This window comes from Magnolia sinica, chromosome 15 (genome assembly GCF_029962835.1).
Source record: "Magnolia sinica isolate HGM2019 chromosome 15, MsV1, whole genome shotgun sequence".
NCBI classification, from domain to species: domain Eukaryota; kingdom Viridiplantae; phylum Streptophyta; class Magnoliopsida; order Magnoliales; family Magnoliaceae; genus Magnolia; species Magnolia sinica.
In genome coordinates this window covers 18,887,511-18,910,109 of record NC_080587.1, presented here as the reverse complement: position 1 = coordinate 18,910,109, position 22,599 = coordinate 18,887,511, and the positions used below count along the sequence as shown (strand labels likewise).

General features: G+C 39.2%; 1 protein-coding gene and 1 long non-coding RNA gene across 3 annotated transcripts; both read right to left on the bottom strand.

Moving 5' to 3' along the window:
• Positions 1-515: 515 nt before the first annotated feature.
• On the bottom strand, positions 516-4,995 carry LOC131227598 (uncharacterized). 2 transcript variants are annotated; one of them, XR_009162383.1, is made up of 8 exons: positions 4,090-4,995; positions 3,571-4,002; positions 2,694-2,766; positions 2,374-2,429; positions 1,908-1,969; positions 1,601-1,696; positions 834-914; positions 516-736 (listed from the first exon to the last, which is right to left on the bottom strand). It is a non-coding gene; the product is annotated as an uncharacterized LOC131227598 (long non-coding RNA). The 2 variants fall into 2 exon arrangements; XR_009162382.1 differs by having other exon boundaries at positions 3,571-4,992.
• A 5,742-nt stretch (positions 4,996-10,737) lies between these two features.
• On the bottom strand, positions 10,738-19,753 carry LOC131226843 (putative disease resistance protein RGA3). Its single transcript, XM_058222563.1, has 3 exons — positions 19,620-19,753; positions 19,369-19,489; positions 10,738-13,239 (listed from the first exon to the last, which is right to left on the bottom strand). The coding sequence occupies exon 3, from the start codon at positions 13,225-13,227 to the stop codon at positions 10,738-10,740; it is 2,490 nt and encodes an 829-aa protein (XP_058078546.1). The 5' UTR covers positions 13,228-13,239; positions 19,369-19,489; positions 19,620-19,753.
• Positions 19,754-22,599: the final 2,846 nt, after the last annotated feature.

Here is a 22,599-nt window from a genome sequence, read left to right as displayed (position 1 = left end):
TTTCATGTTTGTAAAGTCAGGAAGCCCTGTTGTTCACCATTGTCCCACGGGCATGGTAGGATGACAGTACCCTTCCTGATCCTCATACATTGTTGATTGGTTGGTAATTAGTTTAATCCTGTTGTTGGCCTTGTCTCCTGGGCATGGTTAGATGATGGAATCCATTCTAATTCATATACCTTTCATCTCTTGAAAACCAAATCAAGTAAGTTCAGTTTGAATTCCATACCCCTTGATGCAGGCATAAGATTTCCCTGATCTCTACAAGTGGATCCTCTGAATCCCTAGTTTCCTTCCTCTGAATTCCTTAAAGTTTTAGATAATTATTCCACAATTATTTCTGAAATTCTATTTGGTTTAGATCATATCTTAGTCTAGTTCTATTTTTACTTGGTTTCAGATAACGTACAGGTATCAGTCCCTGTGGATTCGACCTCGGTCTTACCGAGTTTATTACTACATCACAACCCTATACTTGGGAGTGAACAAGTTTTTGGCGCCGTTGCCGGCCTTTACATTGACTAGTACCCCCCTTTCCCTCAAAGACTTGAACATGAAAGGGATGAGAGGCACCGCTTCTCTAATCCAAGATGTTGTATTGGACGGAAATTTGACTGAATCCATTTATAGAATGGTATTTGTTGGAAGGGGCAAAATTGTAGCCAGGTTTTCAATAGGGAGATTGGAGATCAAGATTCGACTTGTATTTGAAATTTCCACCAAGTACGTGGCGTCTCTGCAACAGAACAGTAACTTGGATTAAAATTTTACTCTATAACCTTGTATGGACTAATTATAATTATCCATATACATTAAGGAAACAATGCATGTACCATTGAGCCATCGGAGAGTTGAGATCTTCACTTAAGCACCCGTATGATGCCATGATTAGGCAACTGCAGACAGTGATCTCCCTGTAGAGTGTAGACATTGCTAAATGTTTTCAGAAGTATTTCTACTAATATTACTGTTTGAGGTACTATAAAATCCAAACCTATAAATCCTATAGCCTAGATAGGAAGAAATGATGCATATCTTTGTACATATAGACCGTTCTCTATTTTAGATAGAGAGAATTTAAAAAATGGGCATGCAAAGGCTGGCAAATATATCATCAATCAACATCATTATCTTAGTCATTCTCCCAGTAAGGTGGGGTTGACTTTAAATGGTAGATTGTCACGGTTGGCCGCCCAACGGGCATTGGCTACCCTTTTCTAAGCACTTTGGTTTTGAAAATAAATGATATCATTTTCATATGAAAAACTGGAAACAGAAATTTTGGCATAACAAGCTGGATTTTAGCATACAACTGATTGTAGGTGATCCGTCCTTTTGAAATTTAGCTGATGTTTACGGTGTACACATGCCCTTAAGATAGAGTACAAGTATTAAACCAGTTGTCTAATAGTATTTTATCTCTTTAAATACAATGTATCAGTCTTAAGTCCTTTTATAACTGATCCCAGCCATATAATCTCTCAGTTCCTTGGATGAAGGACTTACTTACAGAGATAATATGGCAAAAGCTACTGCCGATGGGGCTTTCACTACATTAGAAATAGCATACACATCTTGAAAATAGAGAAGATAGAATTACCTAGTATTTTTATTTGAATAAAAAAAAATCACTACATGTTCTTCCACTGCTCCAACTTGGGCTGCATTCTTGACACTTCCTGGTATGGTCCAACAGCTGCCAAAAAAAATAATTCTAAATAAAAAAATGTAATATTTTGCCTAGTTCCAGCATTCTGTTCTCTTGCCAAGTTGATAAGTCGTTAAAAACATTTCATGCTCACAAAAATATTTAGGCCAAATGTGTCAGCTTCTATGCATACAGTACAAACACAAACAGTGCAAGAGCTTTTAACTCCTAGGAACTCCAGCTATAAACAAAACACCACCTCAATCTACACTTCACATCACTGAGCATTCCTTACAACCGTTGTAACCGATTTCCCAATTCCTGCATAGAAATTTTACATTCGCAGTTAAGAGGAGTGCTTCTTGTACATGCACTTCTGCAGAGGACAAACAGAAAGGCCCTCACATGTGTTCGCGTGGCATACGTGATACATGTATCAGATCCATTCCATTCATCAGGTCTACCTCTTGGCGAAAGTGTCCTGGTGGAGAAACAGTAACTCCATTAATCAGGTGGATAGGTGGGCCACCTGTGTACCATTGGTTATCCATATTTTAAGTATCCTTTTTCTCAAAACAAGTGTGGCTCACCTGATGAATGGACAGTCCTGATCCTAGGTGAAGACATTCATCATGAGGTCCATGTGATGAATGGCTTGGGTCAGCAGCATATGTTTCAACTTTTTGTGAGACACTTGTATTGAATGTCTGCAGATGTAACTCTACCTTTCATTGAAAAAAGATTTTACATCAATCTTGTGATCCTGCCTTATGAATGATTTCTGGAGAAATTGACAGTCAAGAGATACAGACAGACACAAAATTAGGTTAGGAATCATAAGAGAATATAAGAAGCAAGGGGACCATATCAAAACACAACAAAACATAAGTACTCCCAATGGTAAACAAAGCACAATCTCAATCTTACTTTTATAATTTTGTTATTCCTGTTGCTAGTACATGAAAATATTTCAGTATGCATTTCATTGGAGAAATAAATGATGAGTAATTATGTTGCTTGTTGCAAACAAGATAAAACAAATCACCTTTTTGCTCTTCTCGGCCACTTATCACTGAATGTCTTTCAAGGACTACTCAAATTACTGAAAGAAGACAAGCCTAGAAGAGAAAAGCATCCCATTAGAACAGATCTTACAAATCTTAAAGAATCCAGGATTTAAAGAGGGGCAAATAATGTAAACAAACAAGAATATTGCAACAATAGGCACAAAAGGTTAAACAGAATTGAATCAACATTGAACTGAATTGAGTCAACATTGAACTGAACTCAGCAAATTTCATAGTATGAACAAAAGGTTAAACAGAGATATCCACAACCAAACAATAAATACAATGGCTGATCAATTCCTTAACATAAACATCACACATAAAACCGGTTTGATTACTTGTAATAAGCATAACAGTTATACTGCAGATCTGTTTTACATACATTCGCTTTCTAACTGAACACATGGATAAAGCTACAAACAGCTAGTAAAGTGTCCATTACTTCCCAAAAGCTATTCATGAAGCCTAGCTAGCTGATGAACTCACAAGCGATGAGGAACATCTATGCTCAATTTGAAGAATCCCTTTTGAAGACAAAATTGCCCACCCTTAACAAACAAGAGACCTATTGACTCATTTTCAATTTGGAGCTTGCCCTTATGTCTAAGGGTCCACTGCTTGACTGGGCCTGCACAACTCATGGGTGTATGTGTATTATCTGGTATGTCAATCTTATAAGTCCTGTGGTTGACAGTCAACTGTATAAATATCAAATCAATAGGACAATCCTATCTTTCTCAGTAACAGCCTTCAAGGAAACAGTGATGAAAACATTGAGCCAATAGTCTACACTCAGCAGAGAAAATCAGACAGGTAGGATTCTCCAATCCACTTGTTTTGTGTACAATCACCCACAAGCGATAGATGTGAGCAGACATGTTGTCTTCATAATCTGACTATGCAGCTTAATTAGGCAGCTCAAGTGAGTCTTCTGTACAATCATCCTCAACGGTAGAGGCAAGCAGATGGGTGCTGGTCTTGATCATTTGACCATGCAGTCAAGTGGGCCTCATCCATGAATGAACTGAGTCATAGGCACTCAATTGCAAAGAAGGCAACCTTTACTTTGACTTGTATCCCCCTTTTCCCTCAGAGACTTGAACATGGATGAGAGGCACCAGGTCTGGCTTCTCTAATCCAAGCTGTTGTATTGAATGGAAGTTTGCTCAGATCCGTTAATAGAACGGTACTTGTTGGAAGGAGAAAAATTGTATCCCGTTTGTCAATGGTGAATTGGAGTAGGAGGTTCAACCTGTATCTGAAAATTCCACCAAGTAGTTGGCATCTCTGCAACATAACAGTAACTTGGATTAATTTTTTTTTCTATCTAAAACTAGTTATTATCCACATGCATTAAGAAAACCATGCATGTACCATTGAGCCATCAGAAAGTCAATATCTTCACTTAAGCTTCCGTATGTTGCCATGAATAGGTATCTGCAGACAAGGATGCCCCTGTAGACATGGCCAAACATTTTCAGAAATATTTCCACTAATATTACTGTTTTAGGTACTATAAAATCCAAACCCATAGATCCTATAGCCTCAATGGGAAGGAATGATACATAGCTTTGTATACAGAGATTGTTCTCCATTTTGTATAGAGAATCTAAAAGATGGACATGCAAAGGCCCACGAGTATATTATCACCATCATCATCTTAGCCTTTCTCCCAGTAAGTTGGGGTTGGCTTTAAATGGTTGATTGGCAAAGAAGGGTCCATGATCAGCTCTCCAAAAGGCATCCACCACCCTTTTCTAAGAACTTTTCTTTTGAAAATATGATATTATTTTTATAGGCAAATCTGGAAACTAAAATTTTTGTAAAAAAAGCTGGGTTTCAGCATACAACTGATTGTAATGACATTGAAAGTTGTTTTATTATATGGTACGTCATATGGGGTCAATATGGAATGAAGAGCTCCTATTAAAAATGCATGCTGATAGACACCAACCATTATCGCCAGGTTGGTGTGTATATTATGTGTGTGTGTGTGTGTGTGTGTGTGTGGAGGAGAGTGTGATATTCCGTCATCACAGTTTTTACCAAAAAGTTAAGAAACTTCTCTCTACCATGGTATTTAATAATGAGTGTCAATCAAAGTATGTTTTTATTAACATATATTCCCTCTTGGTTCCAAACACCATATGCATAAGAAATAGGAAAATGTATTCCAATAGTAAAACTATGACCCAAACAAAAAGTACATAAATACTGCTAGATGTGAGAAGAAAATTGAGTGTCAACGGTGTTGAGCACTGAATTTTCTAGAATATACAGTGTCTTATTACACACACACGCGCACACACACACACACACACACACACACACACACACACACACACACACACACACATATATATATATATATATATATATATATATAGAGAGAGAGAGAGAGAGAGAGAGAGAGAGAGAGAGAGAGAGAGATGGCGAAAATAATAAAAATGAGAGGAAATCCTGAAAACTAATGATGTCTGGATATATGATTAGTAGATACAAAAAGTCTAAAACTATGACATAGAAAAAACTTGCCTATAACTAGTCAAGATTGCAGTTTCCGTTCTAAGCATTCGTAAAATAGATGTAGGAAGAAGAAATTACCCGCGTCCAACAAAGATGGTAAGCTTTCTAATGAGTCAACATGAGAAAAAAGATCTGTTTCACATAGAATTGATAGTTGACTTTGTCCAAGATTTCGTTCATCATTTAGGAATGTATTCTGTCTATAACCTGCAATCTCCGATTTCTCCATCTTAATCTGGTTCTTCCCCTTCTCAAAACTCTTTCTAGCAACAGAATTACTCTTTATTACTCAGACATCTCAAATGAGCACATATTACCTAATTCGCACTTTATGAAAGCAGGATAATTGAAGAGATGCTCTTTAAATTGAGGGTTCTAGATTACTGAAAATGTAAAAGAATGAGAACAAAGAGAATGCTTCTTACAAAATCAGGTTGCAAGAAGCAAAATCCAATTCTTGATTTGATAAAAGAACTTGGTGAATGGGTTTTGTTCTTTTTGAAATCACATGTCGAACATCAATTGATAAGAATAAAAAATAAAGAATAAATTCTCTTTATTGAAAATGTAATAAGATTGAGGTGGGCTTTATCAAATAAAAAAATGAACAACCATGAAGGCAATAAATTCTACCAGATTGGGTCTGCAAAAACAAAAATCACAATTAACAATTCCAGAAGTATGAAAATTCAATTACCTACAAAAGAAAGCATGAAATCCCAAATAATTGTTCTAGTAAATAATCACTATTTCCTAAAAGAATGAAAAAGGCAGACAATGAATTCAATTTCATCAGGTCACAATACATAAGACCAATTGACAATTCCAGAGGACACGTATTTTTTTTCTTACACGCACACTCACACCCCACCCACACCCACAAACTCACACCGCAGTGAAATTTCACCACAATGGATACTCAAACACATGACATCATGTTGAGACTCTTGCGAGTCTACCACCGAGACATGAGTAAGGACCCTCAAAGGACAAGTATGATGGGCTGTTTTCTTTTCAACAATTCTAAAGAGAACTTTGGAAAAATTCCAAGACATGATTTGTACCTCGAAAATTCTACTCATCCATTCATCTTGTTTGTCGGTGGCCTGATTTTACAGCAGAAGATCTTAAGAGTGGAACATGTGCCTGCATGTGGATGGCAGGGCTTCCGTGTGAAATTAGCAAACCCCAATATTCTGCTCTGCAAGAAAATCAACAATACAATTAAAAGAACTACTGGGATTCTACACATGGGCCAGATTTCTAACAAGTAGGAGCACAACCTTAATTCATTCAAGATAGGGCTCGGCTTCAAAGCAGAAATGCACTTCCTAGAGGCCGAAGAGACAGCATTATAGAGTCTCCGTCTGCTATCAATTCATGAAAATCTCCTCGTCAGTTCCAATAGCCAAGAACTCCACTCTGTTTGAGGATCCCATCCCAATTAGCTTGAAAAGACAAATTTCATGTTGTCTCTGCCATCCTTAAGCATGCTCTAATCCCAAATATCTGTCAGTATTAAGAAATGACCAAATACCAATTTAAGAAATCAGCCCGAGAACCGATCACCTACAGGCAAGGTACAACAAACTTGCGATGTTGTATCCTGCCAGTGTAGTACATACTGCTTGTGTATAACAGCAGTACTATGAAATTGGTGGGCATAACCATGAAGATCACCTGGCACAAAAATTAGGCTAGTGCACTCATCAGGTGGGCGATACCATTGGAATCAATGGACAGACAACAGTCTTACTCAACATACAGGTTTGACCCACCTATAGATCTGATCAGCCTAATTTTTTAGAAAGGGGGGCATATATTTTTTCCATAGTACTGATTTCCTACACAAGTGGTATGTTGGCAAGAAAACTGTTATGGTACAAGAAGTTGCTGGTAGTAGGTGATCTTCTCAATCATCCTCCCAACACTGTTCAATAGGCTGTGATGATCAAAACCAAAGTTTCTTACAAGAGAATGCAACAAGCGTTGGAATATGTCTAAGAAATATATGGGCAAAAAAAAAAAAAAGTTGAGTTCAAAATAAAGTAAAGAGAATAGAGAAGTTGAGTATTAATCCATTGACAGTGTAGTACTAGATGAGATATATTAGCAAGGATCGCCAAATTAGCTTGCCTGTTTACTCCATGATATGATGATCCAAACCATACATCTAGAAGGTCCTATAACATGTCCACATGAGAAATCTCACTAATATTTCATCTTCGAGGTCCCATAACATATGTTCCATTGTTTCAAGTCGCTTTTATACGATTAAGATTTTCTCTGTGTGGACCATCTTTTGTGTGAACTTCTAGATGGACGGTCTAAATCGTCACATAGTGAGACAAGGGGAGAGTGCCTCCTCAGAAAACCTCAAATTGTGTAAACATGACGTTCCACTGTGAATATGAACTTCCAAAACTCGGTGTGGTCCACATATCGGTTGCACGAAACTAGTAATAGAAAAATGAAAACTTTTCAAAGAAAATAACCATTGCTTCACATTCAAGTAGACTTGTCACCCACCTGATAAGCAGACCGGCCTGATATTTGGTTCAATCACCAGTGGCCCTGTTCAGTCTCCCACAAGAGTGTCACATTGTCACGTGTGCTGCTAGGCCCCTTCACCATGTCATTTGAGCCACTCCCACTTGCATTCCTCAACGAAATGATGGTGTTTAAATGTTCTGTTTGCTAAAAAATCAGTTAACCATGGAAAGGAATTAGGAACCATACAATGCATCTACCAAAAGAGGAGGTGGTTGACAATGCATAGACATGGAATTTGTATGACACCGTTTGTTTGTTTTTCAGTTTGCATAAATGTGACCCATAGTTCCTTTGGAATTTACTTCATTATGGGTATATATAATGATGGTAAGTGTGTTAATGCATAATAACATCCTCCAATGTATAATTGTTGAGCATGGAATTTTGTCTGATCTAATTACTAAGAACAAGCCAATGTCCATAAAAGGATGATCTACCTGTTTGTTTGCATCAGTGGAATCCAAAATATAATTGTGAAAAGGAAAGAATTTTATGCGGATGTGATGTTTCTTGCTGGTTGAAACAACAAAGTAAGAGACATTTCTTTCCACAGTTTTCCTTCAAAAAAATTGGCATTTTCTTTTTCTTCCAAAAACCTGGATAATCTACATTTGGATTGTTTGTTTTCCAAATTCCTATGCGTAGTGTTTGCTTAAAAAAGATTTATGCCCCTTATATATATATATATATATATATGGGTTTAGGTACTATGCGCTCGACCCCACGATAAGCAACCGTGAGGTCGAGCTGTGTGGGCCCCACCGTGATTTGTGTCGACCATCAACACCGTGCATTTGATGGGTACCCTCTAAATTATGGGATATTCCAAAAATCAGCCGTATACGGAACTCAGGTGGGCCATACCATCTAAAATCATGTGAAGACACCGTTAAAACATATAAAAGCACTTGGTGGGGCCTACCTGAGTTTTGAATGCTGCTGAAACTTGGTCTGAACCGTCTTCAAAGTGGGACACACATAATGGATGGGCTGGATTTGCAAACAACATCTCGGTGGGCCCAAAAAACGATTATAGATGTTTTAATGGTGCACGTCCCCTCCCCAGTTCTGTATGTAGTGTGGCCCACAAAAGTCACGGATTAAATTGATTTTTGAGACCTAGGCCCACGATGGAATAGTGCATCGATTGATGGGGTAGATGTTCGAAACGCATCACGGTGGGTCCCATCCAGCTCGACCTCATGGGACGGACTCGTCAGCTCGAGCGCATGGTACCTTTTTCCTATATATATATATAGAAGGTCAAATACACTAGTGAGATTCATGTGTTATATCCATGCCCTCCATTCATTTTTTCATGTCATTCTAGTCCATGAACCAAAAAATGGAGCATATCCAAAGCTCAAGTTGACCACAAGCAGTGGGAGTAATCACGCCACCATAGAACCCACTATTTTCTGTTGAGTAGTTACTCCCACTGCTTCCTTTGGTGTGGTCCACTTGATATTCTTATGCCTCATTTTTGGGTTCATTTCCTAAAATGATATGATATAACGAATGGACGGCGTAGATATAACGCATACATCATGGTGGGCCCCACAGTTTTCACTTCTAAGAGGTGAAGCGAGCTGAAATTCGCTCTTCCGCGAAGATTTCAAACAGCCGCATCCACGTATCAATACGCTTTTACCACAGTTTAATAGTTAATAAAAATAGAAAGGAGGCAAGTGGTTGGGCCATTTTACCACAGTTTAATAGTTAATAAAAATAAAAAAGAAAATCATGCTTTTGTGGTAAAAAATGGGAAATTAAAAAGCAAAGATAGATAGGTTTGAGTGAGAAGTGCGATACTTACAAAAGGAGGGAAGGAAGGAAGGAAGGAAGGAAGGAAGGAAGGAAGGAAGGAAGGAAGGGAGAGCGTTGATGCTATCTCCTCTTCAACCCCAACAGACGACCACACCCTTTGCCTCCTCTCGCAGATTCGGATTCGGATTCGGATTCGGATTTGGTATATCCAATCTCGATATCTGGGATGTCTGCTATGTAGTGCCAATCCTCGCCTTTCTCCTTCTCGCATCGCTTCTCTAATTGGGGACAGCCTTTGATTTGTAGAGTTTGGAGGTTTGTTAGGAGTTGCAACCCGGATGGCAAACACCCCAATTTATCACAATCTTCAATGTGCAAATATTGAAGCGAGGAGAGGTTTCCTATCCACTCCGGCAGAGCCCTTGGACTTTTCAAACCCCAGATACTTAGCTCTTGCAGTGTTGTGACATGTTTTAGCCCTTCCGGCAAACATGTCAACTTATCACAGTCCCAGATTCTAAGTTGTCGAAGGGACATTAGGTGTTGCATATCCTCTGGTAAAGAAGCCAGCTCCGGACATTTATTAATGTACAAGGATTGTAAGGCAGTGAGGTGTTGCAGGCCCCCCATCAAACTCGTTAGGCTTTTACAATACTCAATGGTAAGATGTTTAAGAGAGCTCAAGCCTTGTAGTCTCAAAAACGTTAGACCATTGCACCTATAAATATCTAGCTTCTGGAGAGAGGTGAGGTTTTGTAACTCCTCCGGCAATGATACCAGCTCATCACAGACATTAACAGAAAGAGACTCTAGAGCAGCAAGGTTTCCAAGCTCCCCCGACAGAGACTCAAGCTTTGGGCAACTCCAAATTTCTAGGGTCAAGAGACGGGTATGATTTGGGAACAACCCACCCGACAACGACCTTAGCTCCTTGAAATCTACAATCTTCAAGTAGGAAAGCGAGGTTAGGTTTGCCACTGAACCTAACAACATCTCGTTACTATCATTCAACGTCAATATTTTCAGAGACTGAAGGCATGGAAGTGTTGTTAACTTTGGGCATCTGACGACAGATAGTTCGTTAAGGCAGGGGAGTACTTCTCTTCCGTTGAATCCTGACCACTCCTCTAAATTAGGCATATCTACCAACCAGAGTACTTTCAGTGACGGGAATCCCTATGCAACATTGTCACCATAGAAATGGTTGCCAATAGATTTCACAGCATGCATTCCCTGTATCACAAGAACCTTAAGCAATGGTAATTGGCCAAGCTGGGGGAGCTGTTCGCATCTTCTGCAATCGATTAGTGAGATTTCAACCAGATTCGAAGAAGTCATCCAATGCGGAAATCTGACACCCACGTACCCTTTGACCTCCAACCTTTTGAGATTCGAATGTGGTCGGAGACCTTCAAAGGTTTCCTCAACATTTCCTGTCAACTTAAGATCAATATCCTGACCCCATGAACCCCATGAAAAGCATAACTTATGAAGGTTTGGCTTCTCCTTCAAGTTTGCTTCCTGTGCATCTGCTCTACTCATCACGTTCTCGAGGTTTCGAATAATCAAGCTTCCTCGAAGGTTTAGGTCTTGCAGCTCTTTTATACCACATCCTCTATCCTTACCAATGATGAATATTGGCAAGGTCTGAAGGAACTTTAATTCTCCCATATTAGCTGGCATATGGGTCAATTTATGATAATACCGTTCTATTTCAAGATGTCTTAAGCTAATCATTTTGCTCATGTACCTTGGTAACTCTGCAAGATCATGACACTGCAAGAGTCTCAGGGTTTGCAAATGGGGAAGGGTGCAGATGGATTCTGGAAGGGCTGCTATTTTAGTATGAGACAAGTCGAGGTATCTTAAGTGTTTCAACTTGCCGATTGAAACCAACAACTCCTTAGTAACGTTGGCTTTGCTTAAATCTAACACGCGTAAGCACATAAAATGTACAAAAAGTTCACAAGGAACGCTGACATTCTTCCATCTTCCGGGCATGTTGACATTCCATCTTCCGAGCAGCAGTGTTCGCAAATGGTTTACTTTCTTCAAGGCCTTTGGGAATGTTTGGACCTTCCTGCTATACCCACACTCCAAGGACAAACGGCGAGATATGTTACGGATGCTCTCTGCATTCTCGACCTGCACAATCGAGCATTCAGTCTCTGCAACAAAGCGTGCAAGATCATGCATGAGGTCATGCATCTTGCACCATACTATATTCCCATCATCATCTTTCTCAACATCTTGAAAGAAGGACCGCTGTAATAGATTATTAAAATACTCTCCACCGATGTTTTCCATGTGGTTACTTCTGACGGATGATTGAATGAAACCTTCGGCCATCCAAAGTTGGATCAGTTTATCCTTCTCGATTCTATAATCTTTTGGAAATAATGAGCAGTATGCAAAGCATTGCTTCAAATGAAAAGGCAGATGAAAATAACTCAACCTTAGAGCAGGTAAAATGGGATTCTTTTCTAATTGTATATTCCAAATTTCACTTTCTTTGACAATCAACCACTGGCTTTCCTCTGTTTTAAGGTACATCAAGCTTCCGAGTGCTTTCGCTGCCAAAGGAACACCCCTGCACTTCTTCATGATTTCCTTTCCAAGCATTACTAGGTTTGGATGTTCTTGTCTTCCATGCCCAAACGCTCGTTGCCTGAACAGAGACCAACAATCATCATCTGATAATATTGGCAAATGGTGTGAAGGGAGAGTGCCCATGATTGAAGCAACATTTTCATTACGGGTAGTAACTATGATTTTACTACCCCTGGCACCTCTGAGAGATTTTTTCAGTGCATTCCACTTCTCAGGATTTTCTTCCCACACATCATCCAACACGAGTAAAAACTTCTTCCCACTTAGCTTTTGTTGGAGGCCATGCTGCAGTGAATCCATGCCTTCGAGATCACATTTGCTACCATTTGCTGATTCAATGATTAATTTTATTACCCTCATCACATCGAAATTGTCCGACACACAAACCCACATCCTTAGCTCGAAATGCTTGGTTACCCTCTCATCATTGTAAGCGAATTGTGCAAGTGTGGTCTTCCCAAGGCCCCCCATACCAACTATGGGGATGATCGAGACATCTTCTTGAGTACCAACATGAATCAACGACTCTGCAATTATCTTCTTATCGTCATCTCTGCCAAAAACTTCCGACTCAATCCAAGAGTCTGTTTGCAGTCTCTCTTCAGTATTGACCGGCGGATCTACAGGTCCATCTCTCAAATGGAACTTCCTCTCCTTTGCAATTGCATATAATCTCTCCCCAATCTCCTTTATCCTACTCCCCATCTTCAGGCGAAATACAAGTGAGTTTGGAAGAGAAGAGAAGTTACGCACTCTATTCATAATAGCAGGACGTGTCCTCACTTTCCGCCGAAAAGCTTCTGTTAAGAACTCATCTATCAAGTCATCTGCATCATAGGCCACACCCTTAAGCTTCATTAGCCAATCCCTCAGCGCCTTGCTCTGCTCTTGCTGCTTGTCTGCGTCTTGAAGTACTGCATGGATCGTCGACAACATGCTCTCCAGCTTCCCCAATTCTTTCTCGACACCCCACGCTGTGTCAAACTCTTGCAGAAGTAGAGAATTCAAGTTCCCCATCATTGTCTGAACAAGAGCAGAGAGAAATACTTCTGCCATCTTTTCTTGGTACTGTAGAAATGCCAAAGAACTGAAAATGGTGATAAATGTGAAATGGAAAATAATCAAACTGTGGGCGTATATGCTATTTTCCATCAAGTGGGAGAAAAAGGAATAAAAACAGAAACAAAAAGAAAGCCAATGGAAAGCACCAAGATGCCAATGCTATTGCTTCAATAACATCAATGTGATGAGCCAATTTCCTTGAGAAAGCAGGATACTTTTAACTGTTCATGTTTCAATAGGAAAGGAAGCTCTCAGGCTAGAGTACCTCAAATTGTGTTCACTGCATTCTCCACCATAGATATGTATGGTGACCTTGATTGTAACTGATCACTTGATGGGACCCATTTGGTTTTCTTTTGCCATGGATTTAGTGATGGGACACAATTCGAGGTACCACCATAGACATGTATACTTCATCTCATGTGCTCTGTCAGTCATGGGCCACAGCCCAAAAGACTCAATGATCAAACAATCCTAACAATCCCATCTACAGCCTCTCTTTAACATAAATGGGTAATCATATTCCTTTTTTTCTAACGGAGAACTGCGGACAACCGATCAGATGGTTAGAAACATCCAATGGTATGCATAAGCTTGAAATAATTTAACAGGTGATCCAGACAGCCATCAAGCCTTCATGGCCCATCACAGTTTGGAAATGAAAATATCTTTCTAGCTGGATGGCGCCACTCCTGTGACTCGAATTTTCGACATCACTGTGACAACTAATGTAATTTTTTTGCTGATTGGTGTCGATTACTGGATCACCAGATGGACTGAGGATCACCACATGATGTCGAGTACCAGAATAGGGAGGTTATAACATTTCCACTAGATGCATTGCTTAAATTCTAAGGTTTCAAATACACATGTATAAAAGGAACAAATGATCTCTTTGGGCAGGGAATCATCCGGCACAATCAGGACCAATTCAGGTGGGCCCGTATCTAAAAATCTATTCATGTCGAGCAGCTAATGACCTTGCAAGTGACCAAGGAATTCCATGTTTGATTCAAAGAAATCCTTCTCAGAAGAAGAGGCTGGTTCTGGGAAGAGATTGGTCAACCTTCAGCCACCTCCCTTTTGGGCCATAAGCCCAAAATGGCCCAATTTTAGACTCTTTCTGAAAAAACAGCTGCTTTTTCCATATTTGACTTGTGACTAACAGAACGCTGCCTGTCCAAATAGAAAATCGGATTCATGCGGTCCACAGATGAAACAACACTAGCCCACCGTTGAAACATTCATGGCCCACCATGATATTTTTGAGAAATCCACCCTGCCCCCCATTTTCTTCAGCTCATTAAACTCATATGGCCCACTGTGATAGAAATTCATCCCGTGCGCTAGTTTTTCCAACTTATTTTAGTTGGTGGGCCCAACATGATGAATATCCAAAATTAAAATGGGCTACATGGCTTGAAACAGTGGTATTGAACACCCAATGTTACAATGGAGGAGTTCCAAAAATTCATGTAGTCCACCATGATGTTTTGGAGAAATCCCACCTATTCACCATTTTTGTTAGCTTATTTTAGAGGGTGGGCTCAAATATGAGGCAATCCAACACTCAAGTGAACTGCTCAACTCAAAACAATGGTATTTAACAACTATTTAGAGGAGCTCCAAAAATGCATGTGGCCAGCATAATGTTTTTAAGAAACCTAGCCCCTCTAACAATTTCACCATCTCATTAGGGGGTGGGCCCAAATATGAGACATATCTAATACTCAACAACCACATGACTTGAAACAATTGTATTGGACTCCCGCTGTTGAAACTACACCGGCGCACCTTTGAAACATAAATGCCTCACCCTGATGGGACTCAATTTGGGTTCTACCCCCACCAGGACCTAGTTAGAGACAGACGGTCCTGATAGGGGCTCTATAAGGCCCACTGCAATATATGTGTTTTATCTACTCTTTCCATCCATTTTGACTGATCATTTTAGAGTATGAGCACAAAAAGGAGGCAGTTGGAAGGCACAAGTGAACCACACTACATGAAGCAATGGGGATTCAACACCTATTGTTGAAAACTTGTTGGGGACTACAAAAGTTTTGTATCAAACTAATATTTATGTTTTCCCTTCATCTAGATCTATGTGACCTTATGAATATGTTGGATGGCAAATAAACATCATGGTAGGCGTCATTGTCACCATTACTTCCTGTAGTGTGGTCCACTAGAGCATTTGATTTGCATCCTTTTTGGGATCTTGCCCTAAAATGATCCGGCAAAATGGATCAACGACATGGATAGCCCATACTTCAAGGTGGGCTCCATAGAGCTCCCAAGAGGACGGTCCATCTCTAGCTAGGTCCTAATGGGCGTCGCACCCAATCTGCATTCACTTTGATGTTTTGAGAAATACACCTTCTTGGCCATTTTTTCAGCTCGTTTTAGGTAGTGGGCCCAGTTATGAGGCCCAATAATCTTTTGAAATATCCACCCTGCCAATCATGTCTACGTATGATTTCGGGGGGTGGGAATGACCTTATGGCCAGTATGGATGTATATAAACAACATGGTGGGCCCTGGGAAATTTTCAATTGTGGCCATTCAATCTCCACTGTTTCCTTCAATGTGGCCCACCAAAGATTTGGATCTGCTTCATTTTTTGGCCCACCCACTAACATGAGTTGTTAAAAAATGGATGCCTGGGTTGAATTTCTCAAAATGTATCATGGTGAGCCCTACCTTCATCATAGGGTAAGGCAATTTAGATGGCATATAAATATCACAATGGATCCAGAAAGGTTTCAACACTAGGCATTGCGCTCCTTATTATTTCATCTTATGTGGCTCACTGAGTTTTGGATTTGCCTCATTTTTGGGCCACCCCTTATTATGAGCCAGAAAAACAGATGGATGGGGTGATATCTCAAAAACATCATGATGGGTCCTAGGTAGGTTTCAATGGTGGGCCTCATTATCCCCACTTTTTCATTGGTGTGGTTGACCTGAGCTTTGGATCAGCTTTATTTTTGTGGTTGACCTGAGCTTTGGATCAGCTTTATTTTTGGGCTCATGCCCTAAAATGAGCTGGTAAAACAGATGGACTGTATGGATGAAACACATACATCATATGGCGCATAGATTTGTGGCACAGTAATGCATGATGCATGCAGTAATAATGAGTTTCAATTGAATGGAAGCCCTTGAAACACTCAGGCCCACCATGATGTTTAAGACAATTTCATCCCATTCTGCCTTGTCATTTTAGGGGGTGGGCCAAAAAATGAGGCAGATCCAAGACTGAAGTATGCCACAAGGCAGGAAGGTGCTAACACTGACTGTTCATAGAAGTTTTGGATCAGGATAGTATTTTTGCGTTTTCCGTTCAACCCTATGGGAATGATCTTATGACCATTTTGGATGGCATATAAACATCACAATATACCCTTGGAAGGTTACAATGGTAAATATTTTCCTCTTTACCATTGCCTGCATGTGGCCAACTTGAGTTTTGGATTTCCATCATTTCTAGGCTCACAAACTAAAATGATATGGTGAAATTGATGGGTGATACTGTGGATTTCTTACAAACAGTGGGCCTCACCTAGCTCGTGACTGCTGGGTATGGCCTCACTAATGTGGCTAGTGTGCACTGTTCCAAATGCTTTTAAATGAGAGACTAAATGTTAATGATGGAGATTTGACAGTGAAAATGGTAGATGGTTCTATAAAATATAGTTTAAAAACAGGAAGTTTTATTCTGTAGGACAAAATACAGCAACCATTAGAAAAATCCCTAGATTTTAAGAGGGCTATTAGCTCACTTTTTCTTTTTTTTTCTTTTTTTTTTTTAATGGACCGAATGTAGGATGAGGATCAAGCATATTCCTAATGCATATGGATCAGAATAAGCCTAAGGAGGAATCAACAAAAATTCAGCATAATTGGACTAGTCGACCTTTGTGGTCGTCATGTTGAAATTTCACCTGAAATTTGGAATTGCTTGTTGACTAATTTCTGTCAGTTTAGAAAGGTCGAAATATTGTTCGACAGGTTGAAATATTATTTCAGATGGTTTGCTAGCTGATTTTTGCCAGTTTAGACAGTTTGACAGATCTTGTCAATGGGTCGAAATCCACTTCGATAAGTCGACAAATCGATTGATAGGTTAAAAATCACATTTATTTTTTTAAAAAAAAATTAAATCTCTGGACACTTTTTGGTTGTTTCGACCTATCAACTCAGCAGGTCGACGATAGGCATGCAGGTAGCAAAAATTTACGTATTTTTCTAAAATTATTTTCTTATTCGATTAAGGACCTTTGATTACGATTTTAGGGTTCATTTAAGGTTATTTAAAAGTGTTAAAATCTTTTTTTTTTATTTAAATCTATCAATTAAAACTTCTAAGAAATTCTATTTTTTCTCATGGATTCAAGATTTTCTCTTGTAGATTCAAAGTATTTATCAATCGAGGAAGACGATGATCAACCTCATCACATCCTCCCCTGCGTCAGAACCCTACCTTTATGTTTATCTATTGTTTGATAAGGCTAACGTGGCTCATGGGTGGACCCTTTGATATGTCAATCTCACAAAGTCTACGGTTGATGGGCCACTATATAAATATGACATCAATTGGATGATCCTATCCTTCCAAGTAACATCCTGGTACTCATAAAAATCAGCTTAAATTCCACATTCAATGGAGAATAACAGAGAATGTCAGATAGATTCTCCCATGAGTTTGTTTTTCCAGGTGAGCTGATGGGTGGTCTTGATCATCCAACCATGCTCCATTCATGAATGGACTGAGCAAAAGGTGACTAGCCATGAATTTCCATTAAGATAGTCAGTACTTCAATTTGCATCTTCATTTCTCTCTTCGGAGGATAGATTAGATTTCGTGACATGACAGTATATGCTCGCATGTGGCATGACAAAGCTCTTTTAAAAGAACAAGGGTAGCCATCAAGATCAATACTTCTACTTGTGACGCAGGGACGGACGTGATGAGGTAGATCACCATCTTCCTCAGGGGATATCTACTTCAAATCCATGGAACTCTCTAAACTCATGACAGAGCTTCCTCCAATCCATGAGGGGTAAAAGTATAAATAATTTCTAATAAATTGATTGATAATAAAAAAAAATGAAATTACAATCCTCTAAATAATAAACTCAAACTTAATTAAGACATAGTTTTAGACTCAGACTCTAACTCAAACACCCTAAAAACATGACTTACTATAAGTGTCAGATTATCATGATTTCTACTAGACTTCATGGCTTTCAGCCAAAGATAGTAAGTGTCCAATTTGGGCTAACCACATTATTCCCTAACTTTTCTAAGCTATTTTCTTGTTGGGCATGCCTCTTACAACTCAAAAGATAAAAAATTCTACTCTAGATAAAAATTACTGTTTATGGTAAAAATGAAAATAAAAGGGACTTTTGACTGTTGATATGATGGAATCTTGCAAATCCGGCATGGGCAACTCGGTGTAGTAGGTTGGTTGGCTAAAGTAGCTTCTCCTATTCCAAAATCATATATGATATGTCGAAAAACTTATCCCAGTTTGCGAGATATGACTGTTTTAAGGTTCTGACGGTCCGGATCACTTCTGCCTCAGATCAGGCCTTCTCTGGTCCATCTTTAGCATGAAAGTGTTTGTGACCTGTCCTACTCTTTACCATGAAAGTGTTTGTGACCTGTCCTACATCAATTTGCTAAGACGGTGCTTGGATTTACGATTGACATTAATTAAAATAATTTAAGATTGAATAAAGACTAGTGACCGGTCACAATCAATTTCACCATTATAGGGATCCGAGGAATATGTACCAAATGACCCTAATGCCCTCTTATTGTGTAAGAGGACACTAGACAAGAATTGGACCATCACGGTCCATGTATGACATCTAAATCGTCCAGAGGATGCTCCACCAAAAAAATTGGACACCTAGAATATTAGGCTAAACGGGCCATAACATAAGCCTCCAAATATTCATGGTTGACCACTTGATGGTTGGATTGACATGATTTATAAGACATCTCATTTACTTAGTGGAGTGAACCAGTGTTGGTAGCAAAAACTCGGTATTTTTAAGTATCAAATTTTCAGGAACGGAGATAAGAACAGACAATCTAAAGATAGATGGTTAAGATCTTACCTTGGCACGATCACAATCCGCAAAAACAGATTTTTACGGCAAAGAGTTTGATGCCGATCTAATCCTCTAAACTAAGAAATATCTCACCAAACTATTTCACTTGAAAGAAGCCAAGACAGCCCTGCCAAATAATGTATTAGGAGCAGAGAGTGAAAAAAACCATTCACACAAGTGGACCACAACACACTTATGATAATGGAGAAGAGGAAGAGGGAAGATGATGAAAATGGAGAAAGAATTCTCTCTGCTACCTTTCTCTCCACACAGGTAGTAATGACCAAAGGAAAGGACGGAAAGTAGTGAAAATGCAGAATGAAAAAATTATGAAATTGTGGTTTAAATGATATTTTCTATCGAGTGGGAGAAATAAGACGTAAAAGATAAGTATAAAGAAAGCACATGGAAAGCGACAAGAGCTGGCAGTGCTAATCCTTTTATGGTGGGCCACCTTCCTTAATAATGTATTGACTGACCTCAAAGACACATCGAATTGTGTTCATACAATCTACACTATGGACACGCATGGTGATGATATTGATTGCAATTGGTAACTTGATGATGGGACCCATCAGGTTTGGTTTTTGAGCCATGGGTTTGGTGATGGGACAAAACTTGACGGACCACCATAGATATGTATGCTTCATCTCATGTGCCCTGGCCAGGATGGACCACAACACAAAATCCTAAATGATCAAACGATCCTAGCAATCTAACCTGCGGGGATGCGATGGGGCCCACCTGAGTTTTGAATGCGGCTGAAACTTGGTCTGACCCCTCATCCAAGTGGGACACATACAATGGATGGGCTGGATTTGTGAATCACATCTCAGTGGGCCCAATAAATGATTAGGAATGTTTTAATGGGAGGGTAAACCCTTTCAACTGTTGTATGTGGTGTGTCCCACCAAAGTTATGGATTGACTTGATTTTTAAGCCCGTGGCCCACCATGGAATGATGCATCTGGCTGATGGGGTAGATGTTCCACACACATCACGGTGGGCCCACACAGCTCAACCTCATAAACATCAGATTTTTAGGATCATTTTAGTAAATGGTCCCAAAAATTAAGCAAGTCAAAATCTCAGTGTAGACAAAACCTTTTACCCAGCGGTTTTTATGAAGGAAGACAAACTTAAGTTACCAAGTTTTGAGGACGAAACTACCCCTCCTTTTTACTGCCGTTGCCTTTCCTCTCCCTTTAACAGAAAACACATGCGCTTTTTCTCAGTACGCATCCCTACGTTCCATTGCAACGAAAAACCGACGCACGGCCGTTTTACTTATCATTTTCCTTACTAAAATTCGAACTTTATCATCTCCATATTATCATTCTACATTTGACATTTTCTATCTTGGTGAGGGTTACGTGGAATCCTTCAAAGTGGTTGCACCTCCAATCTTCGAAAAGGTACAAATTAATCCCTCATTTGAAAGCATTCCTCCTCAACTTGCGTTGAGTGAGGCAACGGTTACTGGAGGTACAGTTATTTAAAAAAAATAATCCTAGTGTGGTTTATAGATTCTTTCCTTTGTAGTATTGAACAACGATTAACTAAGTACCTGTGGAAATTCAGCTTGTAATTCAGCAAAGGTGTTTGGTCAAACTTAGCCATTGCACACTTTAATTTGAAGAAAGAACTCACGAAAATTGAGACGAGCGGAAGTCAACAACAATTGATTGACTACTCGTCGAATTTTATATGAAGTTCGGTGAATTTCATGTCAGGCTCTTACAATTTCATTTGTTAGGCTTAGTCAATTTTATGCGTTGATCGTTCAAATTCATATGAAACTTGTTTAATTCCATTTGAAGCTCACTCAATTTAAATTTAGGGCTCACTCAATTTCATTTTAGAGTCGCTCAATTTCATGTTTGCCCAGCTCAATTTAATGCTATGCTAGCTCAATTCAATGTTTGCCCAGCTCAATTTCATGGTAGGCTCGCTCAATTCAATGTTTGCCCAACTCAATTTCATGCTAGGCTCGCTCAATTCAATGTTCGCCTAACTCAATTTCATGGTAGAATTGCTCAAGTTAATGTTTGCCCAACTCGATCTCATGCTAGGCTCGCTCAATTTAATGTTTGCATTGATAAATTTCATGTTTGCCTCAATGAATTTCATTCTTGTCTCACTCAATTTCATGTTTGCGTTGCTCAATTTCTAGTTTGCCACGCTCAATTTTCAGTTTGCCATGCTCAATTTCAGCTTTCCTCGATCAAATGTCAGTTTGCCTCGCTCAATATATACTTTACCTCGCTCAATTTTCCCTCTTCCCTTGCTGAATTTCTAGTTTGCCTCGTTCAAAATCTAGGTTGTGTCGCTAAATTTCCAGGCTTCCCTTGCTCAATTATTTCTTTTGCGTCGCTCAAATTCGAACTTCCCTCGATTGATTTCATTTTTCCCTCGTTCAATTTGTAGTTTGCCTCACCCAATTTCTAGCCTGTCTCGCTGAACTTTCGCTTTTCCCTCATTGAATATCTAGTTTACCTCGTTTAATTTATAGGTTGAGTCGCTGAATTTCTAGTTTGCCTCGTTCAATTTATAGGTTGCGTCGCTGAATTTTCATGTTTGCCTTAATCATTTCCATGTTTGCCGTGCTTAATTCTAGTTGAGGTTTATTCCATTTTATCCGAACCTCGCTCAAATTTATCAAGTGATTGATATTTAGTATTAATGTATATGATGTAATGCTTAAATTCTTATTACTCTAATTCTAATTAACCATGTGTAGAGAATTTAGCCTTGTATCCCCTTATGGTGCATTTGTGATTGCTTAAATATAGGTATATTTCTAGTAGATATGACATGAACCATTAAATTACATTTTATTTTGTCTTATACACCATACAATGTGGAATATTTGTTGAATGTTGAATGAACTTTTAAATATTGCAAATTGCTTAACCATACTTGAGATTGATATGACACGGTTGTGGGCCGTCATTTGAGCTTAGAGGAATTATAAGAATCCATCTTAAATTCATGTGTTGATGTTTAATATCATGATTTGATAATATGTACAATTTAAAGAGCAATCTAGCCAAAATTTAAGGGATGTACGTGGGTACCATGACGCCATGATGCATAATGATTTGATAATATGTACAATTTAAAGAGCAATCTAGCCAAAATTTAAGGGATGTACGTGGGTACCATGATGCCATGATGCATAACATCCACCCATGACATATGAGCTTTACCGAGTGCTCAATGTAAGCCACATGCTGC